At 43.1% G+C, this 21394-nt stretch overlaps 1 protein-coding gene across 2 annotated transcripts in view; it reads left to right on the top strand.

The window, feature by feature from the left end:
• Positions 1-21394, top strand: part of LOC138451498 (alpha-tectorin-like) — a 1155342-nt gene that overhangs the window by 626293 nt on the left and 507655 nt on the right. For both annotated transcript variants that reach the window (XM_069604914.1, XM_069604913.1), the window contains one exon: positions 8621-9030. In XM_069604914.1, the coding sequence (XP_069461015.1) occupies positions 8621-9030 (410 nt within the window). The remainder of the gene's footprint in view (positions 1-8620; positions 9031-21394) is intronic.

Below are 21394 nucleotides of genomic sequence, written 5' to 3'. Positions count from 1 at the left end.
GGTCTGACCTGGCGGGATGTGGGGCACCTGTGAGCATAACTCACGGATGCACTGGCACCGTTATTATCAGTGCCGGTGCATCCAGAATGGGGATGAGGAGTGCAGCATTACCAACACCCACAAATGGACAATTACCGGGCCGCAACACTCATGATGGCCCGGTAATTGCCCATTCACAGGTGCCGGTCCCGGAGGTGAGTTTGGCGGTAGCCGTGCCTGTTATATAGGCACGGCTACCACCAAACTCATAATGAGGCCCATAGTGTCAAAGGTAAATGACCTAAGAACACATAAAACATAAAAAGAACAGAAGGATCAAAATATATCAATGATTACAATGCAATAATTGCCCTTCTATAGAATGCAAATATAGATGTACAGTACATTGCAGACAATTCCACTGCAGTTGCATGATATGTAACAGCCTACTTAATCAAAGCAGAAAAAACAGAGCTCAAAGACCTCTGGGATGACATATCATCTGACAAAACACTGTCACTGAAATTGTACAGCTTAGGCATAAAAATGTTTTCCCATAGAGAATGGGGCTGCTACGAAGCTGCAGACTGTTTAACCGGTACTGCCTTGTATGGAAAATCTGAAAACATGGTATGGCTAAGCCTTGGTCCTGATAAATCTAGAAAAAGAGTTCTCAAATCATATGAAGACATAGAAACAACAGCCAAAAATGATCCCAACAGCCAAGACATTTTGAAAAAATAACTTACTAGACACATACTACCCAAACAGGAGTACCACTTTGGAAACCATGTGTCTATACCACACAGCCCAAAACTTCACACACAAAAATAATATTAAAGTAGATGAGAAGAAAGGTAGATACAAAGTGGAAAATTGTGAAGTCAGCTTAGTGAAACTTACCAAACAAAGCTTAATTAATCATATAAAATTGTCATTAAAAACTCCTCAACATAAATAACTCTATTACATGTCCCTGCTACAACTTTTTTAACCATGGAGAAAAGAAGATTTACTAGATACCTATGACTCATATGAAGATGCTTTTAAAGCAAATGAAAGTACTATAACAGACATACACTTTACACAGTACAATGTTCCACAATGAATAGCAACAAGGAGAAGAACTCCAGGCTCAACTAGATGTGGACACTCCTGACAGCAGTCAACCGTCTGTAACAGGAAGCCAAGAACCACTTGGACAGCCAGTAATAGCAAATGCGGGCGAATTAGCCATGACTGAAGTAGAAAACACCATGTGTCAGTATGAACAATCTACAGAAGACTTTGCTCTACTAAAATCACAACTAAACAATGAGCAGTGTAGCATTTTCCTAGAAATAACAAAACAAATTGAACATGGTGTGCAGCATGAAACTAAAAAGTGTACCTGTCAAGACTACAACCCTATACTGCTATACGTGAGTAGTCAAGCTAGTTCAGGCAAAACATTCTTAATCAAAATCATCAGCAAGTTCCTCCAACAATTGACAAACAACAAAATTGTCAGCTGTTGTAACTGCCCCCACAGGTTTAGCTGCCTAGAACATAGGCGGTGTCACTTTACACTGAATACTACTCCTTCCAGTAGAACACCAAAACAAATTAGACTATTGCAAACTTTCACCAGAAGCTGCAATGGAACTATGCAGAGTTTTCAAACAAATGAAAATGCTGCTAATAGATGAGGTAAGCATGGTTTCCAATCGAATGTTAGCCTTCATTCACCTCAGATTACAAGAGGTCCTGAGAACAGACTATGAAGAACTATTTGGGGGAAAAAACATTATAGTTTTCAGAGAACTTCTTCAATTAACTCCAGTTAAAGGTGAACCTATTTTTAAAACCTTACTGCACAAACTATGCTATAAAACTCTTGGCAGCATAGACATTTGGCAACATTTCCAATACAAAGAATTAACTGAAAACATGTGTCAGTCTGCAGTCCTCACATACTCCAATATTTTAAAAAGTGTTAGAGTTGGTGTACTATCTCAAGAAGCACAATCTATATTAAAAACCAGGCACATCCATGCACTCTATCACCATAAGTCATGTGATACTGATGTTATGGAAAAATTAGCACACAAAAATGTAAACTGTATGATCTTGATGCCAACTCTTGCAAGCTGTTCACAATTCAATCAAACAATGTTGAAAAAAGAAATGCAACCAATAGTTCAAATTTGCTCCACACACAAACTGGACGTGCATGGTATAACACTACCCACTGTGTTTTATATTTTTTGGCTTTTTTTTCACAGGATACACAAGGGAGGGGAGGGAATGGAAGGGATTCTGGGGAAGGGGCACCAAGCACAGAGACAAAGGGGCAGGTGGAGAGATGAAGATGTTGGGTGGGCCTTAATGAGGTATGGGACAGTGTTTCTCATGCTCCCAGACCGCATCCCAGTACATTGTCACCCTCGAAAGGTAAGGGTTGACTGTGTCATGTATGGCCTGCGAGGCTTCTGCAGGGATCCTATGCTCCACCGGAGTGCCTCTTGTGGCTGCAGAAGTGGATGATGAGGATGTGATAGTGGATGTCAACCTACTCACCTCTTCGAAAGGTACGACCTTTCGCACTGCTCCCTTGTGATTCGAACTCAGGTGGAGCTGCATGGAGGTGGTCCTGTAACAAAACAAACCCGGATTTCCACGACTGAGTACAAAGTTACACTCAGTGCATCTAACCTTGCCCGCACATGTTTTGGGTACCCCCCATGGTGGTAAAAAGTTTCCATACCCAAAATTCATGTTGGTAGCTGATGAGAAGGATTTCCACTACCTCATCCTCTTCCTCCTCTTCATCCACCCCTGTATCACCATGCATGTTCCCCTCCCCAGGCCCTCCAAATGGTGGTGGTGGTGGGGCAGCTGCAGCGGCCAAGGATGCCCTTCTCTCAAAGAAGCACAAAGCAGAGATAGGTAATCCCAAAAACAGTAGCAGGTGCTCACTCCTGGACAGCCTGAAACACAATGGGGAACAGCAGTTGGTGGGTCCCTTTAGAGGGGCTGTCCGCGGATGGTGCGACTGTCTGCAGACAGTTTGAAAACAGTTGCCAGAACAACTAAGACTTGGTCTAGGAAGTCTGCAAGGGTGCGGTTTCAGCTTAAAACATAGTGGAATGGCCAAAAATTTAGTTTTAAGCTGTCCGGGGGTATGAACAGTGTCCATGGATACTCCAGAGTCCCGACATGCAGCACGGGTGTAGTCACATGATGATGTCCACAGATGACTGTGGATAGGACGGCTGTCCTGCGGACACCTGTTGCATGGGAGACAGTGCGCTCATGTGTGCCAGTGTCCATAGGGCAGGGGTGGGGCCCCCAAACTAATTAAAAGTGTGACACATGTGAGTCGGACAGCTCTGTACAGGCACAGTGTTGGGGTGCACAGTGAGATCAGATGCATATGCGTCCAAGTGTCCGTAGGACAGGTTTGGGGTTCCCAAACTAATTAAAAGTGCGACACGTGTGAGCGGACAGCTCTGGACAGACGCGGTGTTCAGGGGCACAGCAGGATCAGATGCGTATGCGTCCTGCTGTCCACAGGACATGGTGAGGGTCCCTGAACTAATTAAAAGTGCAACACAACCTTGCTGACAACTCCAGACAGACATGATCTTCAGGTGCACAGTGAGATCAGGTACGCATGCGTTCAGGTGTCCACAGGACAGGGCCGGGGTCCCTGAACTATTTAAAAGTGCGACACAACCTTGCGGGACATCTTGGGACAGACGCGTTGTTCAGGGGCACCTCCATTTTCGTTACAGACAGCCTGGCCGCAGACTCCAAATGGGGCTTTTGAAAAAAAAAAACGCACCAACAGTACAAACATACAATCAATAAGTAAAGGGATGGGGTATCAGAATGGGAAACATACATGGGGAATTGGGGTTTTCTACAGACTCTTCATGAGTGGAGGAAGGGATTGAGGTTTCATCATAGCGTCTTTGATTTAAGGAATTTAATGGGGATGATTGGTTAGGACAGTGTGAATGGGCACAGGTACAAGTGGGGCAGTGGCATCGAATATTTTCTTTAACATGATTTAACTGTACAAAATCATTATTTAATTCATCAATTTTTGCGGATAGATTTAGTAGTTCATATTCTGCATTTGGCATTAGGGGCTGTCTGTGGCCATCTTCTTGGTCATTTAATAGTAATTTGGCCACTTTCTGTTAGATGTACAGTTCATCTTTGTGCTTGGTGCATTACATTATGTTGTGCAACCTATGAAAATGTACTTCTGTTTTTTCAGTACAGAATTTGTATACATATTTAATTGTTAAATGTGCTATGTATATCTCTTGTTTAAAGTACATGTCTTTGCTTGTTGCAGGATACAATTATGTAAGGTAACCACTGTGCTTTTGGGCAGTATGAATGCTGTCCGAAGTCCACAGACTCTGTGGCTATCATGTTGTGGGCATGGGGGTCAGTATGATGTAAGGGACATGTAGAAAATTGAAGGGTATCCTGATAAAAAACCATACAATTCAGTGAAAAAAATGGATAAAGGGACGTTATGGTTAAGTTGCACTAATAAAAACCTATCGAATTCATTGAAAAAACTTTGTTAAAGGGACGTTAGGGTTAAGTTGCATTAATAACAACCTAACAAATTCAATGGAAGAACTTTCTTAAAGGGATATTATGGTTACAAGTAAAATTGAAAAACCCCAGAAATGTGCCAGTTATGGTAAGGTAAGCAACCATAACTCCCACCACCACTGTGCACTGCTAAGACTAACACCCACGACATCAAAGATGACATGACAATTTTCATGTATGACATCACTGATCACACATATTACGAGTGCATAGTGCTATATAAAAAAGTCAGGATTTTTCACGGTTGGATTCATATGCTAAACAAATGTACTTTGATCAGGTTTTTAATATTTTTAACATGGGGTTTTACCTTCACGGAAAACATTTTTCCACCTAAATATCTAAAAATTAGATTTTCATAATTTTTGGCATGCACCTAGCAGTATGGCCCTGTCAAGGGGGGGGGGAGGGCAACACACCTCAACCTCTATTGGGTGCCTGGATGAGGTCAGGCCCCCTCCACACCCCTCCTTACCAGCGCTAACGGCGGCCTCCGGGCCACAGACAATGCGCTGCCACCACCCGGGATGATGCCGGGAGACTGCAGGACAGCCTAGCAGCAACAATTGCCAGAGATGCGCGGTAGCAGTGGCATCCATGCTTTGGGGTGCCATGAACGGCACAACACCGGCTGCAGGGCGCAGATAAGACTTTGTCTGCTGGAGTCTGCAGCCAAAAGGATGCCAACACTAGCCCACGAGGGATTTCTAATAAATAAATAAAGGCCATAGGAAGTCCTTATCCACTATACCACCAGGGATATTATTTTTACTACTATTAATTCCCTGAGGCAGGCAAGTGATTGGATAGAGTAAGTAGACAATCCTGGAAGGGGGCGGGATATTTAAGGAGGTTTGTAGGAGTGTGCAAGTGTGGTTTAGTTGGGTGAGAACAGGAGATGTGGAGTACATCTGAGAGACAAGTGAAGGTGAGAGCAACTTGAGTACAGAGGCTATTGTTGAGGGGGTCTGTGGAGTGTTAGTGTGAGAGAGGGGAGAGTGTGAGTAGTAAAGGTAGTGTAGGAGTAGCAGCAGAGTGGACTAGCAGTAGGAGCAGAGCTAGCAGTAGTAGTTAGGAGTGAAGGTAGTAGGTGATGGGAGTAGTGAGGGAAGAATATAAGTGGTAGAGTTGTAGTCGGTAGTAGAGGGTGTGCAGGGCACCATATCCCTGGGTTTGTAGCAGTGAAAGCAGTGTGCAGGGTACCATATCCCTGAGTGTCTTGCAGCAGTAAAAGTACTAGAGAGTTGATGATAGCAGTGGCGTAGGAACAGTAGTTGAGTGAGAGAGGCAAGAGTGACAGTGAGTGGGAGAAGAGGAGTAGCTAATGGTATTGAGTGAGATAGAAATTATAATGAGGGGGATATCCAGGGGTGTGAAAGTAGAGTGAGAGGAAGGAGGGGAAAGGAAACGACTGAATTAGATGGATAGTTGGAGCGGTAGTAAATAATAGGAGTGGGTAAGGAAGTAAGATCGAAGGGTGGAGGTGGAAAGGCAGAGTGAGAGATTGGAGGGGTATCTTTATTGTATGTAGACGTAGTGTGAGGAGAACAGTTATTGGGATCGGTACAGCATAGGGTCAAGTGTGAGAGGTTGTGAAAGGAGTGTGCATGACGTAGGGTGAAAGAAGGGACCATTCCCTATTCCCAGAGACTAACCAACAATAGGACAAGGAAAACAAGAGTTTCCCTAAGGAATCAGGTGCAGGTGACTTAGGCGAAAACACCAGTAGCAGTAGTCAGAGGAACAGGTAGGTGTTCCCGATCAGTAGTTTACTAACAACCTGGTAGGGATGTCTGGGCTGGGAGGTGGGACAAAGGCCCAGGGAAGTCGAGAGAGGCCCTAGCGCCAATAGTCCCATCCCAGTAGACTCTAAAGAACCAGAAGAGAAACACAGCCATTCTGACAGTTAAGGTAAATAAACACCCGTGGACTTCTACAAAGAGTCATTGTGGTTATTTGTGGTGGACCACCCCGTCACAGATGCACTCCTGACATGTGCTCTTTAGACACACATTCCTATGACATGCAAGCCTATGACACACACTGTTACAGTACATGCTCCTACAACACATGCTCCTATGACAGACACTCCTGTAACACATACTGTTGCAATGCACATTACTATGACACACACTCCTACCACACATGCTTCTAAGACACAAACTCCTACAACACACGTTCCAATGACACACACTCTTACTATGCACAATCCTATGACATGCACTCCTTTGACACACACTCTTCAGACACACAATCCACCGACACATGCTCCCATAACCCACACTCCTTCAACTACACTCCTACAACAGATACAACACACTCACTTACCACGCATGCTCTTACAACACACACTTACGAGACACTTACCCCATATGCTGTTAGGCTAAAACAACACATGCTCAGAATCAATTTATACCAAATGTACATGCACTTTTACAATATGTACACTACAAACACTGAGGACAGCTTCTATACAAAATGCCCATGTGTGTGTAGTATAGGTACATTATACAAGTACAGAATCAATGTACCGTTCTATGGAAAACGTACATGTAGAATATGTACATCATGCACATGTACGCTACTGTTTGTATGAATGCTCACATCAAAGTCTTGTGCATATTGAAACGTGACATCAAACTTAGAACTGAATTAATGCACATTTTATATTCAGACTCTACACGTACATGAGGGAGAGCGACAGTTCATATATGTATACTAATTTAGCTGTGAAAACTCAAATAAATATCAGGACTGAGTTTGCATGTCATATTTAAGGATATGTAAATTGGGTAAAAGTACGAACTGTCAAACTAATATACACCTATTGTACATATTCAAACCTAACATCAACGTCAAACCAAACTTCAATGTAAGTTTTCATATGGATAGGAGGCATATTACACACACATATTTCACGACTTTATACAAAACACTCATTTGTTACTTAAACACCAAACATTCACATGCCAGAAACTACGCAAAAAACACTTATATGCCTTACAGCACTCAGTGTAAGGACCAGCACTTTCACAATACATGAACCTTCATATGACACACAGTCCTACAACACACTCTTCTATGACACGCTCGTAAGAAACACATGTGTGTGAAGGATTGATTTGTAGTGGCATAGAGTGAGTGTTCATCATTTGAGTTCCGGAATTGTAGTAGTAGTAGTGATATACAGTGGTTTACAGTGAGTGTTTGTACTTTAACATTGTTATTCCCAATCTTTGTACACTTTACTTATCATTAGATAACCCTAAACTCATGATTTAAAAATGTTTTTTATCTTTATTGTATGTATACGTATGTGTATTTGCATGCCTTTATGTATGCACCATATACCACATGGCTTTCTAATATATATTACACAATACATATACTAGAGGAGCGAAGCTTCTAATGTATGTATGCATGTAATATAAATATATGCAATGTAAATATATTTATAAATATACAAAGTGTCAAGGAATTAATGAATTAATACCCTGTAAAGAACAGTGTTTGAGATTGCCTTTTCAAGATGGCCATCACTACTCCGCCAGTTGATTGTCCTTCTGATGTTGGTAGAGCAGCGCAGAAGGCAACACCAAGACAGTGTATGTATGTGTGTGTGTGTGTTTGATTTGAGCGACATGCATGCGGTCGTACTGTGGCAAAGAGTAGATCTTATCTGTTATATTCTAAAATCTCATATGACAAGATTAAATGCAATTGGCTATACTGCTACAAAATACATTTGGCAGAATATATGTCCAACTACATATTTGTATTTTGTATGTTTCTTCAATTTCTTTTTATTGTCAGGCTTTCAGACTATAATGTGTTCAGATTTAAAGTAGAATGCTTCTCGTTATGAAAGTACATAATGTTTCTATATAAAAGAGTTTAAATAAAAAAATGCATTTCATACCACATTTTCAGTGATAGATGTTACTAATTTTCTCATCAAAAGCAGTGATTGGAAGCACAAATAGATTACAGATAATTATGATGCTTCTTTTAAATTCCACAGACAGTTTCCTGCCACATGCAACCATATTCTGGAATAGCTCTAGATGTGACATCCAATGTCAGTGCACTGTTCGCAGTGACATCGTCTGTGTGCCCCAGCAATGCGCTCCCCACGAGTCCTGCAAACCAATTCAGAGCTACCACATCTGCCTACCCGCCAGCGAGAAAACCTGCACAGTCTCTGGAAACTTGCATTGCACCACATTCGACAGGCGGTTCCTCCACCTGACAGGCTCCAGCTCCTATGTCTTAGCCCAACTTTGTGGTGACAGTGCCCACTTGACACCTTTCACTGTGACAGTCAAAATGGGGGAGTCAAAGTTGACCTCCCAGCCATGGCCAAGGCTGGTGACGGTTATGGTCTATGAACATGAAATAACTCTGCCAACAGAGAGATCTGGATATGTTCTGGTAAGGTGATCATTTAACTCTTTCAGGTCATACATTGTGCATAGTCCTTTTACATGTTTTGAATTTCCTGATGAATTGTTTGGTGCTTGACGTTATGTTTCCCTCAACGTGCAGCCATCAGTATTATATATTGGTTCTTTCAACCGTATTCCTCTAAATAGTGTCCATTCATAAGATGGACATTTTATTGATCAGTAGATTAATAACATTGCCTTTTGACCAGTTCAATTCCATACTGAATGTGGGTTCAGATGATATCAGTAAATGGTTAGTATTGGACAATGTGAAATCATTGCCAGATGATCCGAGAGAGAGGAAGGAAAATGATGATCGTGAAGATGACCTGAATCAGGAAGAAGGGTTAGCTACTTTATAGCACATACAGAGAGTACATTTTGTAAGCTGGAAGCGAACTTGTCTGGTGTTATGGATGTCAAGAGTAGGGTTTGGCAAGATGCAGGGGAGGATGCTCCTAAAGTAAATAGGGTTTATGACTTACATGCCAATAGAAGTGATGCACTTGACACAAGCTGGCTGCACTTTTACTTATTGTTTTATTATTATTATTTTCTGTTGATCCTATGTATTGCACTGCAGCCTCTCCCTCCCCCCCCCCCTGACTTTCCCTTTCCCCCCTCCCTTGCACTTGCGCGATCTCAAAGTCACCTGGCCTAGTAAGATCGTTGTCTTTGTCTTCCCGCTGTTCCCCCTCCTTTGCCTCGTCACGCCTTAAAACCTTAAAACACTTGTGTATGGGCGCGTTATAAATGCCATATCATATCATGTCATATCATGATTACTATGGAGATAGTCCGATCACAAGAGAACATAAATGGACAATAAATGGACAATTCTTTCATGGAATATCGCTAGTGCAGGGTCCAAACTGATTCCCCCAGATTGGTGTGGCTTCATATAGCTGTATGACATTATTTCACTCCAGAAAACATGGGCCCTGGTGCGTCCTCCATCACCAGGTTATTAATCATTTTTTAACCTGCTATTCCCTCAGTCAGTGGTCAGGCTAATGGGGGATTGGTGGCATGGATTAAACCAGAGGTTTCTGTGATTTTTAGTCTTCATATTGGGTCTACGAACAATATTAAAAACATTTAAAATGGAAATCTACCTTGCAGGTGTATAGGTATATTTTTAATGTGTATACAAAGTATGCAGGAAACAATGCTTGCACCTTTACTTTCGATGTATAACATAGTTGTACAAACAAATTGTAGGTCCTTATGAGTTATCACCAGTGTCAGATCTGTGTATTATCATTGGGGGTTTTGAATGCTGCGGTGGGAGCAGCTGTGGGGGAAGATGGCCTGGAAGGTAATGAGGTTTAGGCATGGAATATTCCGAGGATGTCAAGTCTCTCTGAGTTTCAAAATAAGCAAGGGGCCTGTAGCCTCAAGAACTGTGTGCCAAACATTGTTGCATCAATGTTAGAACTTTATCTGATAGTGCAGCCATGGGTACTTTCTGTAGTACCTTAATAGCAACTATTGATTATTTTTTCATTGGGTTTTGTGATTGGTGGAGAGTGATCGATATGGTAGTGATTGATCGAGTAGAAAGCAATCATGCTCCATTTTCTCGACAGCTGAGTTTGACACAGAGGTTATCCAGCAAGTAGAACTTTGCTGAATGGATCTTTGGGGCGCACTAACATGGGTAGAAGCATCAAGTGGCCTGCAGCTAATGAAGTTTCTTTATCTAAGTCCATCATGAGTGAAGGATATGATCATCTAATGATTTGCTACAAGATAGCATTGATGGAAAAATATTGCAGAAACATTTAACTCATTGAATGCCACTATACGAGAGACTTTAACTTCTAGATCTAGCAATAAGGGGAGGCCCTGGAACAGGAGATCGTGCTTGAAGGATTGTGGAATTGCTAAGAAGGATGTAATAGTTGCATATAGAAAAAGACACCATGAAAGAGTCTTGCTTGTTGCAGCACATGTGAGGTACGTAAAGGTACTTACCCAAATCAGACATGATTATGAGAAGGAGAAATGGCTGTAGATATTGGGGTACTGCAATTTCAATGATTCTAAAGCCTTTTGGCGTCTGATTGTACAGGGTCACAATGACGACCCACGGATGAGATATGGAGGGGGAATAATAATATCTCAGCAGCTGAATGGTAGAGGCATTTCAATACTATGGGCCTCATCACGACTTTGGCGGTAACCCTTAAATCCGGCGGTCACGCTATTACCGCCGGATTTAAGGGTCCGCCAAATCAGGACTTCGGCGGATTTTGCCCCAGCTCTTGGCTGGGGGGAAACCCACTGAAAATTTGCACTATTACCGCCGGCGGGTAAATCCGCCGGCGGTAAGAGCGCAAATTTTCCCCATTGAGCCCAATGGGGAATGAGGCATTCCCGAAAGGGCTCAATGGGGAATGGGGAATTACATTACCGCCGAACTCGTGATCCGGCGCTATTAGTGCCGGGGAGTTCGGCGGTAGGGCTAATACCGCTGCGGTAATACTGCCGGCGTTACCGCCAAAGTCGTGATCAGGCCCTATACATGCCAAATAGGGGAGATATGGGATGACATCTTTGGTAATCTATGTAGTTTGGAGAAATTAGCTAATGACCTCCCATTAGCAAAGATCGTTGAGGTGATCCACTAACTGGGTACTCTCACAGCACCCGGTCCAGAAGAGGTGCCTGTGGATTTGTGCAAATCCATTGTGAAGCGTTTGGTGCCTCTTATATATATAATGTGATTAGGGCTGGTAAGTATAGACTAAGTCACTTTCTTCCATTTCAGTGGCGATCAATGGTAGAGCTGTATCACTATTTAAACAGTCTGTGAAAACTGATGCAGCACATTGAATACCTGTAAATGCGAGTATGTCTCCTGTCAGAGCCTATTTGCCACATATGTAACATGTACCATGTACTTTTAATTATCTGTCTTTTGTATTGAACAGCCTAGCCAAAAAAAGAATTACCCATTTATGCTTCCATCAGTTTCCACACGTGTCATACCCAAATCTGGAACAAAGGACAGTCCTTCGCCTCTAGATTCATAATGTGTCTGTTGAATCCAATATGAATTCATTGTTTTTTTTCCCTAGTATGTTTTACACAGAAAACCAATTATTATCCTGTTTCTTAAATTTTGCAATTTCAGACAACATTGTGAGGCTTATCTATATTTGTTGCAAGGAGTCCTGCAGATGAGGGTGCATCGTTCCTCTTTTACTCTCTATAAATAGGCAAAATCTCCCCAAAAATAAAAATAGAGAGTACAAATAATCCCAACAAAAAGCCCCTGAGCCCCTGCTTTTATCCACACAGCTCCATGTATATATTTGATCAGTAATGCACGTATTACCACAAGAAGAAACTGCTATTATAACTGTCTGATTGGAAGAAATGCACATGTATCTTTTGATGTGTATGAATAACTAGGAGCAAATATATAATTATTACAAAAACTTTTGCTAAAGGAAAGCGACTGCAGCACAAATCAAACGCCGACATTGCGAGACATTGGAGGGCTCTTGTCGGGAGTTACACGCTTCCTGGAGGAGGCGGAGTTGGGCTGGTCACGCCACCCTGCACGTGACTTCTGTGGGACTACAAAACACTGAGGCCACCAGCAGAGCGGTGTATAACTTTTGCTAAAGGAAAGCGACTGCAGCACAAATCAAACGCCGACATTGCGAGCCGTTGGAGGGCTCTTGTCCGGAGTTACACGCTTCCTGGAGGAGGCGGAGCTGGGCTGGGCACGTGACCCTGCACGTGACTTCTGTGGGACTACAAAACACTGAGGCGCTAAGCCCGACAGGTGCAAAGGGCGCCGACTGTTTTGCGGCTGTTTGGCGCAGGTGGCGCTACATTCAGTTGGGAGACTGTGGAGGCTTACCCTCTTTGATCCCTCTCAAGAATTTACACACCACTTGTGCCTTGGTGTAAAGGTGAACCCCTGTCAGTTCACATGAGGAGCTGCAGCAACAACAGTCTACTGCAGTGAGGTACGAAGGCTGGAAGGTAAACCTCACTACTAATTCACACTGTTTACGGCTTACACTTAACCAGCAAACCTTGTGGCGGGTTGCTTCAGGCTCTTCAAACAGTTTACTGATCATCAGGACATAGGCCAAATAGATCTAGTGGGGGAGCTAATTATTTCTTTAGGCACTTTAGGCACTCCACCCCCCAATTACCAGCAAAAGGACATCTTAACCTTCATAATGGAAGACAGTTCTGTCCTACAGGAAAAAAAGGACAGGCTTGTCCGGGAACTTTATCCCGAAGTGAAAATCACTGGTACAACTAAGTCGCATGTTAATACCTTGCAATCTGAAACAGAAACAATGGAGGAGGGCGTTGAAGAGACTAGCCCGATAAAACAAGCGGACACTCACCACCTACAACCGAGGCCATCTTCAAAACCCTCAAATAATACATTCCACTCTGGAGTGGTGGGTGGCGATACTACGAGCTCCGACAAGGACACAACGGTAAAAGAGCCGCCAATTAAGGTACCTAGCCAGGCGCCTCAAAAAACTTGCGACAGTCCTCAAAAGGAACAAACTGTGGCAAATGACAATTCCAGTGTTCTACAAAAGCCCAGCAATGCCCATGATGGCGCCCCTTTTGTCTTTGGAACAGACAATAGGACAAATTTCACCCAGCACCAAAACCAAAGGTTAAATCGAGGCTGGAAACCTTTAGGAATCTCATTTCAAACTGATCTAGCTATTCTAGATATCCCAAGATCCAGGGATCATTGGAGGCACGCGCCCCTAGCACAGTGCTCAAATGGGGACCCAATGCCCACAACACCCCCAGAAGGGGGAGCCACCTTACACCAAGATAAAAACCGACTTAGAGGCTACCCCTTGAGGACTTACAAAGGACTTCCTCCGCAACAGGCCCCGTTTCCTAGTAAACGATTTAGAAGACAACCTTCACTGACTGATGAAGATCTCTTAACGATCTTGGCCACCACTCAGGCGGAGGAACCTGCCAAAAACGATCCAAAGATAGACACAGAAATGATCACAGCATTTGCGCTTGTTATGGCCCCATATATGAAACTAATTGAGTCACAAAACGAGCAGTTACGGGATCATACGACTACCATCGCCATGCTATACTCTAAAATGATCTTCGTAGAAGGATTAATTACCGTGATCCAGTCAAACCTGGACAAAAGTGCTGATCAGACCGCAGAAATCCTAAAGAGTATCATTGAGCCAATAATCAAAGATAGAGAAACTAGGAGATCAGAGAGGTTGAGTCTTCTAGAAGGCGAGGGTGGCGCCCAGGTGGGCGTGGTGAGTCCAGCAAAGACTTTAAATCAGACTACACCGTCATTTGGGAAAGGATCAGAGGAAACTTTTAACTCGCCATTACATCGTGACAAATCCACTGGCACTGAACCCACTACAGAGACGAGGGGCGGCACTTCTCACAAAGACTCAAGTTCAACTACCCCAATGGTGGTGGACCCTCTACCTCCGGTGACCATCGTGCCAACTGGACTGACCAAACCTAAGGACAGAGTTAAATTATACGATCTGTTCACAAAACCAAACAGAGGAGTAAATCTGATGGCCAGTGAAAAATTAGAACTCAACAAAAAAGGTGACAGAAATTATGGAAAACCGACCTCTGGGTCGACAAAACAGTCAGGCTCTGCGCCATCCATCTTACGAAAAGCACCAGTTCAGCCAAAAGCTACAACCAGGCTAACTCTACCCAGAAATTTGGTCTTACTTGACCAACCTTTAATCTATGACAGAACTTCAAGGAAATCCGCTGGGGCCTTCACTAAACATTCAAAGGTCCCTATCGAAGAGACCGACTACCTCTCAGATAATGAGAGGCAGAACGATAGCGTGAACAGCTCTCTCATGGATTTATCAGTTTACTCAGACTCGAACGACTCCTGGGTCGAAGAAGTGGGCCCAGCATCTACGGCACCCGAATCTAGTCCAGAGAAAGAGGAAGAGTTGGCAATATCAGAACCCAATGACGCAGCTCAAAAGGTGGAAGGCGACAACAAAAGGTCAGAAGAAGTTGGAAACGTCCTAGCTGAATCTCCCATCCTCCAGGCAATAAAACAGAACGTAAAGGGAGTTGACCCAGCTAGGAACTTCTTGTGGAAATCCAGAGTCCACATTCCAAGGGTCAGCCAGGCTCGTGCCCCAATGCAGGAGGGTGAGATCAAGGACACTTCTGGAGTCATGGCCTTCAAGACCCTTGAGAGCAAGAGGATTATACTGGAAACAAAGAATGTAAGAATAGAAACAAACTCCAAACCCCAAAATGAGTGCGTAAAGAACACACGAAGAACAGTGTCTTGGGGTGAAAATACTGATACGGGTTTAAGATCGGGGCCCAAAAACAAAAACGAAGACAAAGTACCGGATGTAAAGGGTGGTAAGGGCCCTTATAGAGTACTTCTAGAGAGAACTCTTGGTTACGAAGATAACCTCACTATGAATCGAAACAATATTATGCGCCTTGTACATTCAATTGATTCACCCGACAACTTGAAATCAAAGGACATTGATCTGATCGAATTCCACAATGAGCAGCACCACGATAGTGTGATCCTTCATATGGGGAAATGGAACACAAGATCTGCACTCCTCAAACTTGGCCCCAAACTCAATCTTTGTGGGTTTTCGCTTAAGGAGTTGGAGGATGGCAAGCGTACCTCTTCTGAAGGCATTAAGGACAGGGACCACGTCAACGAAGGATCTCAAAAGTACAAACCAGTACTGGAACATGGTCGTCCATCGCATTTGGTGAAAAGGGCCCAGGACGAAACACAGGCTGACGTCCGAGGGGTTCCAACGCGCAGCTCCCCAAACACACTCGAGGAGAACTCTGTAAGCAGCCTGGACGACGGGAGGTGGTTGGCGGGGTTCCTAGCAGCAAAATCATAATGCCAGCCGGCTCACTCCTGTGCTCCAAGAAACACCTTGGCTAAAGGAAAAACAATCATAAGTTGGAACACAAGGGTGTTCACCCATCTGATTGGCAAACAAGCCTGGGACCTAACAAAATACGACCTCTTTTGCTTACAAGAAACGTGGCTGTGCGACCTACCCCTCCTAGACGGATATGAAATGTTCCTGAACCCGGCCATAAAGGGCCTTAAAGGTAGACCTAGCTCGGGCCTCCTGCTGGGCATTAAACGCACATCTGGTCTAAGGGTGATTTCGTCCATAAATCATAACCCTTGGATACAACTAACTACAGTCCAAATAAACTCCAAGGCAGGGTCTGACCTAGTGGAATGGAACCTGCTCATTTGTAACATCTACTGGAGACCCACGGAAAGACAACAAGACAACTTCAAGGAAGCCTTGCTTAAAGCGATCGATGACGCCAGGATCTCGCGTCCAAACCTGGAGGTCCTCCTCTGTGGAGACTTCAACGTGGAATGTATTGACAAAAAGGGGAGAAAAATCGAGTTCCTGTCCTTGCACTCCACAAACAACATATCAAGAGGAGTTGACCTCGACAAAGAATTAGCAGGTAGAAGCATTTTAATGGCAAACGGAAGCCTAATGGGCGACCTACCTGCTGCCACTACATGGAAACGGGCAAACCAAGGCAGTACATTGGACTACATACTTGTACAGAGCCACTGATGGGGAAACTAAAAACGTTGAGAGTGATCCAAACAGACTTGAGCGATCACAATATCCTGGAACTTGAAACTGAGGAATGTAATACAGATCACTCCCAGACTGTCCAACACCTACCGGAATATCAACTCGACCTGACTCCGGGTGGAAACAAAATCAGGATCCAGAGAAAAGATATGGGTACAATACTGGACAAGCTACTGGGGCTACAATCGGTCGATCGGGACCAAAATGCAAATCCCATAGAATACATCAAGGTATTGAGGGTCTTCCACAAAAAAGTTGTGGATAGGAGTGGTCCCACTACAAATAGGCATGCCTATGACCACCAAATCGTAGCCAAAAAAAGGCGTTCAGAGGGCCAGGAGGCAATTTAAAAAATCCAACACGCCTGGTGACCTAGTTCTGTACAAAGAAACCAGGAACAGCTACAGAAACTGGCTCACCCAACATAAACACCTTCTACTACAAAAAGATAGTGAGAAGATGTTAAATCTAGTCACAAGTAAAAACATCTCTGGTATATGGAAACTAATAAACGAGATATGCATCCCTGTCGATTCAAAAACTGTAAACCCAATTCCACCTAAGGCCTGGGAGGAGCACTATCAGAACCTCTACTCCGCAGGAAACATCAGCGGCCCCCACAAATTCTTACCATCGGACAAACCATGGGATTTGAAATTCGACAAACAAGACATCGTGGATCTCATCAACAAGTCAAATTCATCCCGTGCCGCTGGGCCGGATGGTCTCACAAACGACATCCTTAAGACAGACCCGGAGAAATGGGCGGAATTTATGACAACCCTGTTCAAAAACATAATTAGACTCAAAAGGATCCCTAACTCCTGGACCAGGTCTATAATTGTACCGATCTTTAAGAAGGCTGACAGGTCTGTACCAGGGAACTACAGACCTATCGCCCTACTGGATGTAGTGGGCAAAATATTCACTGCAGTGCTCCTCGAACATCTGAACGCTTGGAGTTGGCGGTCACATTACCAGGATCCCTGGCAGTCAGGGTTCCGCAAGGGAATTGGAATTTCCCTGAACATACTAATCATTAACATACTAAAATGTATGGTCAAGGGAAAAACCTATAAAACCATCTATATCGCGTCAATAGACCTTGAACAGGCTTTTGACTCTGTTGATCGTGGCCTCTTGTGGAACAAACTAAGGAAATGGGGCTGCCCAAACAATCTGAGGGAACCATTGGAGGCTCTTCACACAGGAACAACCATTCAGATTAGATTGGACAGAAAAGGAACCCTATCCAACAAAGTTGCGTCTGAAAATGGGCTGAAGTAGGGGTGTCGTTTGGCACCAGCTGTCTTCTGCCTATTCATATCAGATATGTTTGAAGCATTTGGGGCAGTAAGAAGCTTCCCTCCATTCCCTCCAAAAATTGGGGGGACCCCTGTGGGTAGGCTGTTGTTTGCGGATGATCTTCTTCTGTTAGATCTGACTGCGATAGGTCTACAGAGACAGCTGAAAGATTTGGAACTGTACGTTCAGGAAAACAGACTGAGAATCAACCCAAAAAAATCAAAAATCATGGCGTTAGGAACAATGAACTCCGCTAAGACCTTTAGGTGGCATCTAACAGGGGAAGTCGTTCCAGTGGTCTCGTCCATGATCTACCTTGGCATCACACTCAACGACAGCATCCAAGATGGTCCGGGTGTTCTTAGGCTAAGAAGCAAAGTTAAAAACTTGGCATCTCAAGCACTTCTAATTAAGTCACATTACTGTTCCTTCTCACTTCCTCCCCTCATTGACTTTTACAAACTCAAAGTTTCTCCAGTATTGACTTACACAGCTGAGGCCAACTTCTTCCTTACACCAGAGGTTTGCGGTGTGCTTGAAAGCCAGTTCTGGAAAAGGGTATTGAGCCTACCTTCATCTCTCCCAATCGAATGCGTGAGGAAAGAACTGGGGCTTACCTCTTTGTATATCGCTATGGTCTGGAAAACACTAACCCTTTACAGCAAATGTTTGGTTCCTCCGGAAAGAAGTGGTTTCATGGCTATAAAAGAAGCACTGACTGGTAGCCAGATACCAGCTTTAAATACATGGCAGAATACATGTACAGGCATCTTGGAAGTCATTGCCGAAAATGTAGACAAGCTATTGGAAAATCTGTCCAGGGTAAAGAACAAACTGTTGGACTGGGATTGGATCGTTACCCAGGACAGGCTCAGTCTACTTCCATCCATAACCTTGGGACTTGATGAACACTATAGCAGAGGTAAATTGCTCCCATACCTCGAAAAGTTCCCGTTTTACTCAGAAAGGCAGCTCTTTTTGAGATTTTGCTTGAACCTTCTCCCAACTAGGGAGGTGCTGGAGAAGGTCCAAAAAAGGGAAGATGGGTTAACTCTGTGCCGATGCTGTGGCTTGGATTGGAGGTAGAAACTTTACAGCATTTGGTAATGAGTTGTGTTCCACTCTCGGCCTCCAGAGAAAAATGGATGGGAAAACATTTCAAGAACTTCGAGACAAAGTCTCCGCACGAGAGGTGGACCATTTTAAGATGGGGAGGAAAGGTATCTTTGACTTTGGCACTGTTGAACTTTGTGAGAGACATTCTCTCAAATCTAGACACATAATCTCTCTGGTCTCAAACTTTCCTCCCTGTATAGATGTGTAATGTTTAGTTTGTCTTTTCTCCTTTTCTGCTTTAATTAATGAACTATTCGCATTTAAAGTTTTCTTGAAAACTAATTGATGCTAATAAAAAAAAAAAAATATTACAAAAACATTTCCGGTTTTCACTTAGCTACTCCCACTTCAAAATCTTATCTGGAGCACTGGTTCCCAGCATCATTTATGGAGGTTTGTGAGGCTTTTGGTTGTTTCTTGATACATGTGATGCAAATTAGATTTAAATTAATTGCTACTCTGTAAAATGATTATTATTTTATTGTCGCTTTGTTATGCCTATGAGTTTTTTTAATTGTTATTCAAAATAAACTATGAACTATTTCTAATTATGGTTTATTTTAATGACAATATATTTACAATATACAGTATTCTGATACTTGAAAGCAACCTATGGTGTTCCCTAAAAACAGCTGGCTTTGTATCATTAATGAATACTTGATTTAGGGAAACAACTCAATCTGTAAAATCCTTTTAGTGGTTTTGATACCTCTGACCCAAAATATTTAGACACCGTTAGCATCCTTCTTTCTAATCCAACTTGATGTACGTTAATGCTTTCTGATACTTCACCTGTTTTTCTTTTCTTCTAAACCATGATCATCCCTTGCTTTAATGTTTTACCTTGCTGTGAGCTTTCCTCAAAGCATGGCGTTAGAGGCAAAGGGCCCACTTACAGGATACAGAAAGTCAATGTTGTGTGAATGCTGCTCATTTCAAGCAATTCCTATTATTATTATAATGTTTTATTTGTATTTGGTTAAAACATTTAACCTTTAACATTTAAGATCATGAATAACATTTAGTAATATGTACAAATGTACATCCACATTTCTTAAAATATCCTATAAAAAAGCAAGAAAATCTAATTTCATATTTAAAGAATTCCCGCAAAGAATATCCCATATAAAAGTCATATTAACATCAATTCAACATATCCCTAATTTTTCTCAGAAATGAAACATAAATTAAAACAATTTCATCAACCGGATGCTCTAAAGATTGTTATTCAAACACCCAGTCAGTTAAATTCATTTTTCTTATGAATCCTACCACTGCAATCATGTCTGAAGTTACAACCCCTCCCAGGCATCTATCCCACAAATACTCTAAGTCAACCCACTCCACACTATTAAAAACGTGTTTAAAATATTTTAGTCGACTGGGTTGAAGCACCGGGCAATCAAGTGACAAATGTTTATTTTTTTCAAACTTATCTTAATTTTTGCAAAATCTACACATTGTCTGAGTAATTCCTGTTTTCTTATAACTTAGGAGAATTTCTTTCATTGATAATAGGTTCCATCAGAATCTCAAAATGTCATTCCTTACCAACCAACAAGGATAAACAGATACAAAAGGAGCCAAAATACCCAGCTTCTTGTGTAGTCCTCCAAGATGAGACATAGAGGAGTGACTATGCATTTTTTCAGTGCTTGAGGTCCAGTTCCAAATACCCAGACACTTTTAGTACAGTCTGATCTCAGAAATGCCTCTTCTCGTCTGTGTTTAAATGCATCATATTTGCATTGGATCATGAGCAAAACATGACTGGCTAGCAACTTACAGGGTAATTCATAGAATTTCACAGAAAAGTGGTGCACGCGGCTGGCACAGAGTGTGCGCATGCGAATATCTGCGCCAGCCACGTCCGCTAAAATCGATTTCCGCGCACAGCGTATTCATGGATTTTCACCTCCAAAACCAGCCGTGGTGCAGAGTGGCGCAGCGACCCTGCAGCAGCGCCAGTTACGCCCCCAAGAACGCCCCTAGCGCAAGGAAAAGCCATCAAAATCCCCAATCCAGCGCAAAGGGCTGCGCTAACCCTGGACCAGTTTACAGGGCTGCCAAACAGCAAACGCCAAGCGGTGAACGTGTATTACTGGGGTTCACATGAAGTTTCACACGCGAAAGGGCCTGTGCGAGTGGGGTACGTGTATAACTGGGGTTAGCTGGAAGTTTCACACGAGATTTCAGCAGGGTACGTGTATAACTGGGGTTTGCGGGAAGTTTCACATGCGAAAGGGCCTGTGCGAGTGGGGTACGTGTATAACTGGGGTT

This window comes from Ambystoma mexicanum, chromosome 1p, assembly GCF_040938575.1.
Source record: "Ambystoma mexicanum isolate Mex_15411 chromosome 1p, UKY_AmexF1_1, whole genome shotgun sequence".
In the NCBI taxonomy this organism is placed as follows: Eukaryota; Metazoa; Chordata; class Amphibia; order Caudata; family Ambystomatidae; genus Ambystoma; species Ambystoma mexicanum.
Note: the sequence above shows the minus strand (reverse complement) of the source record. Positions and strands in the feature narration are given on the sequence as shown.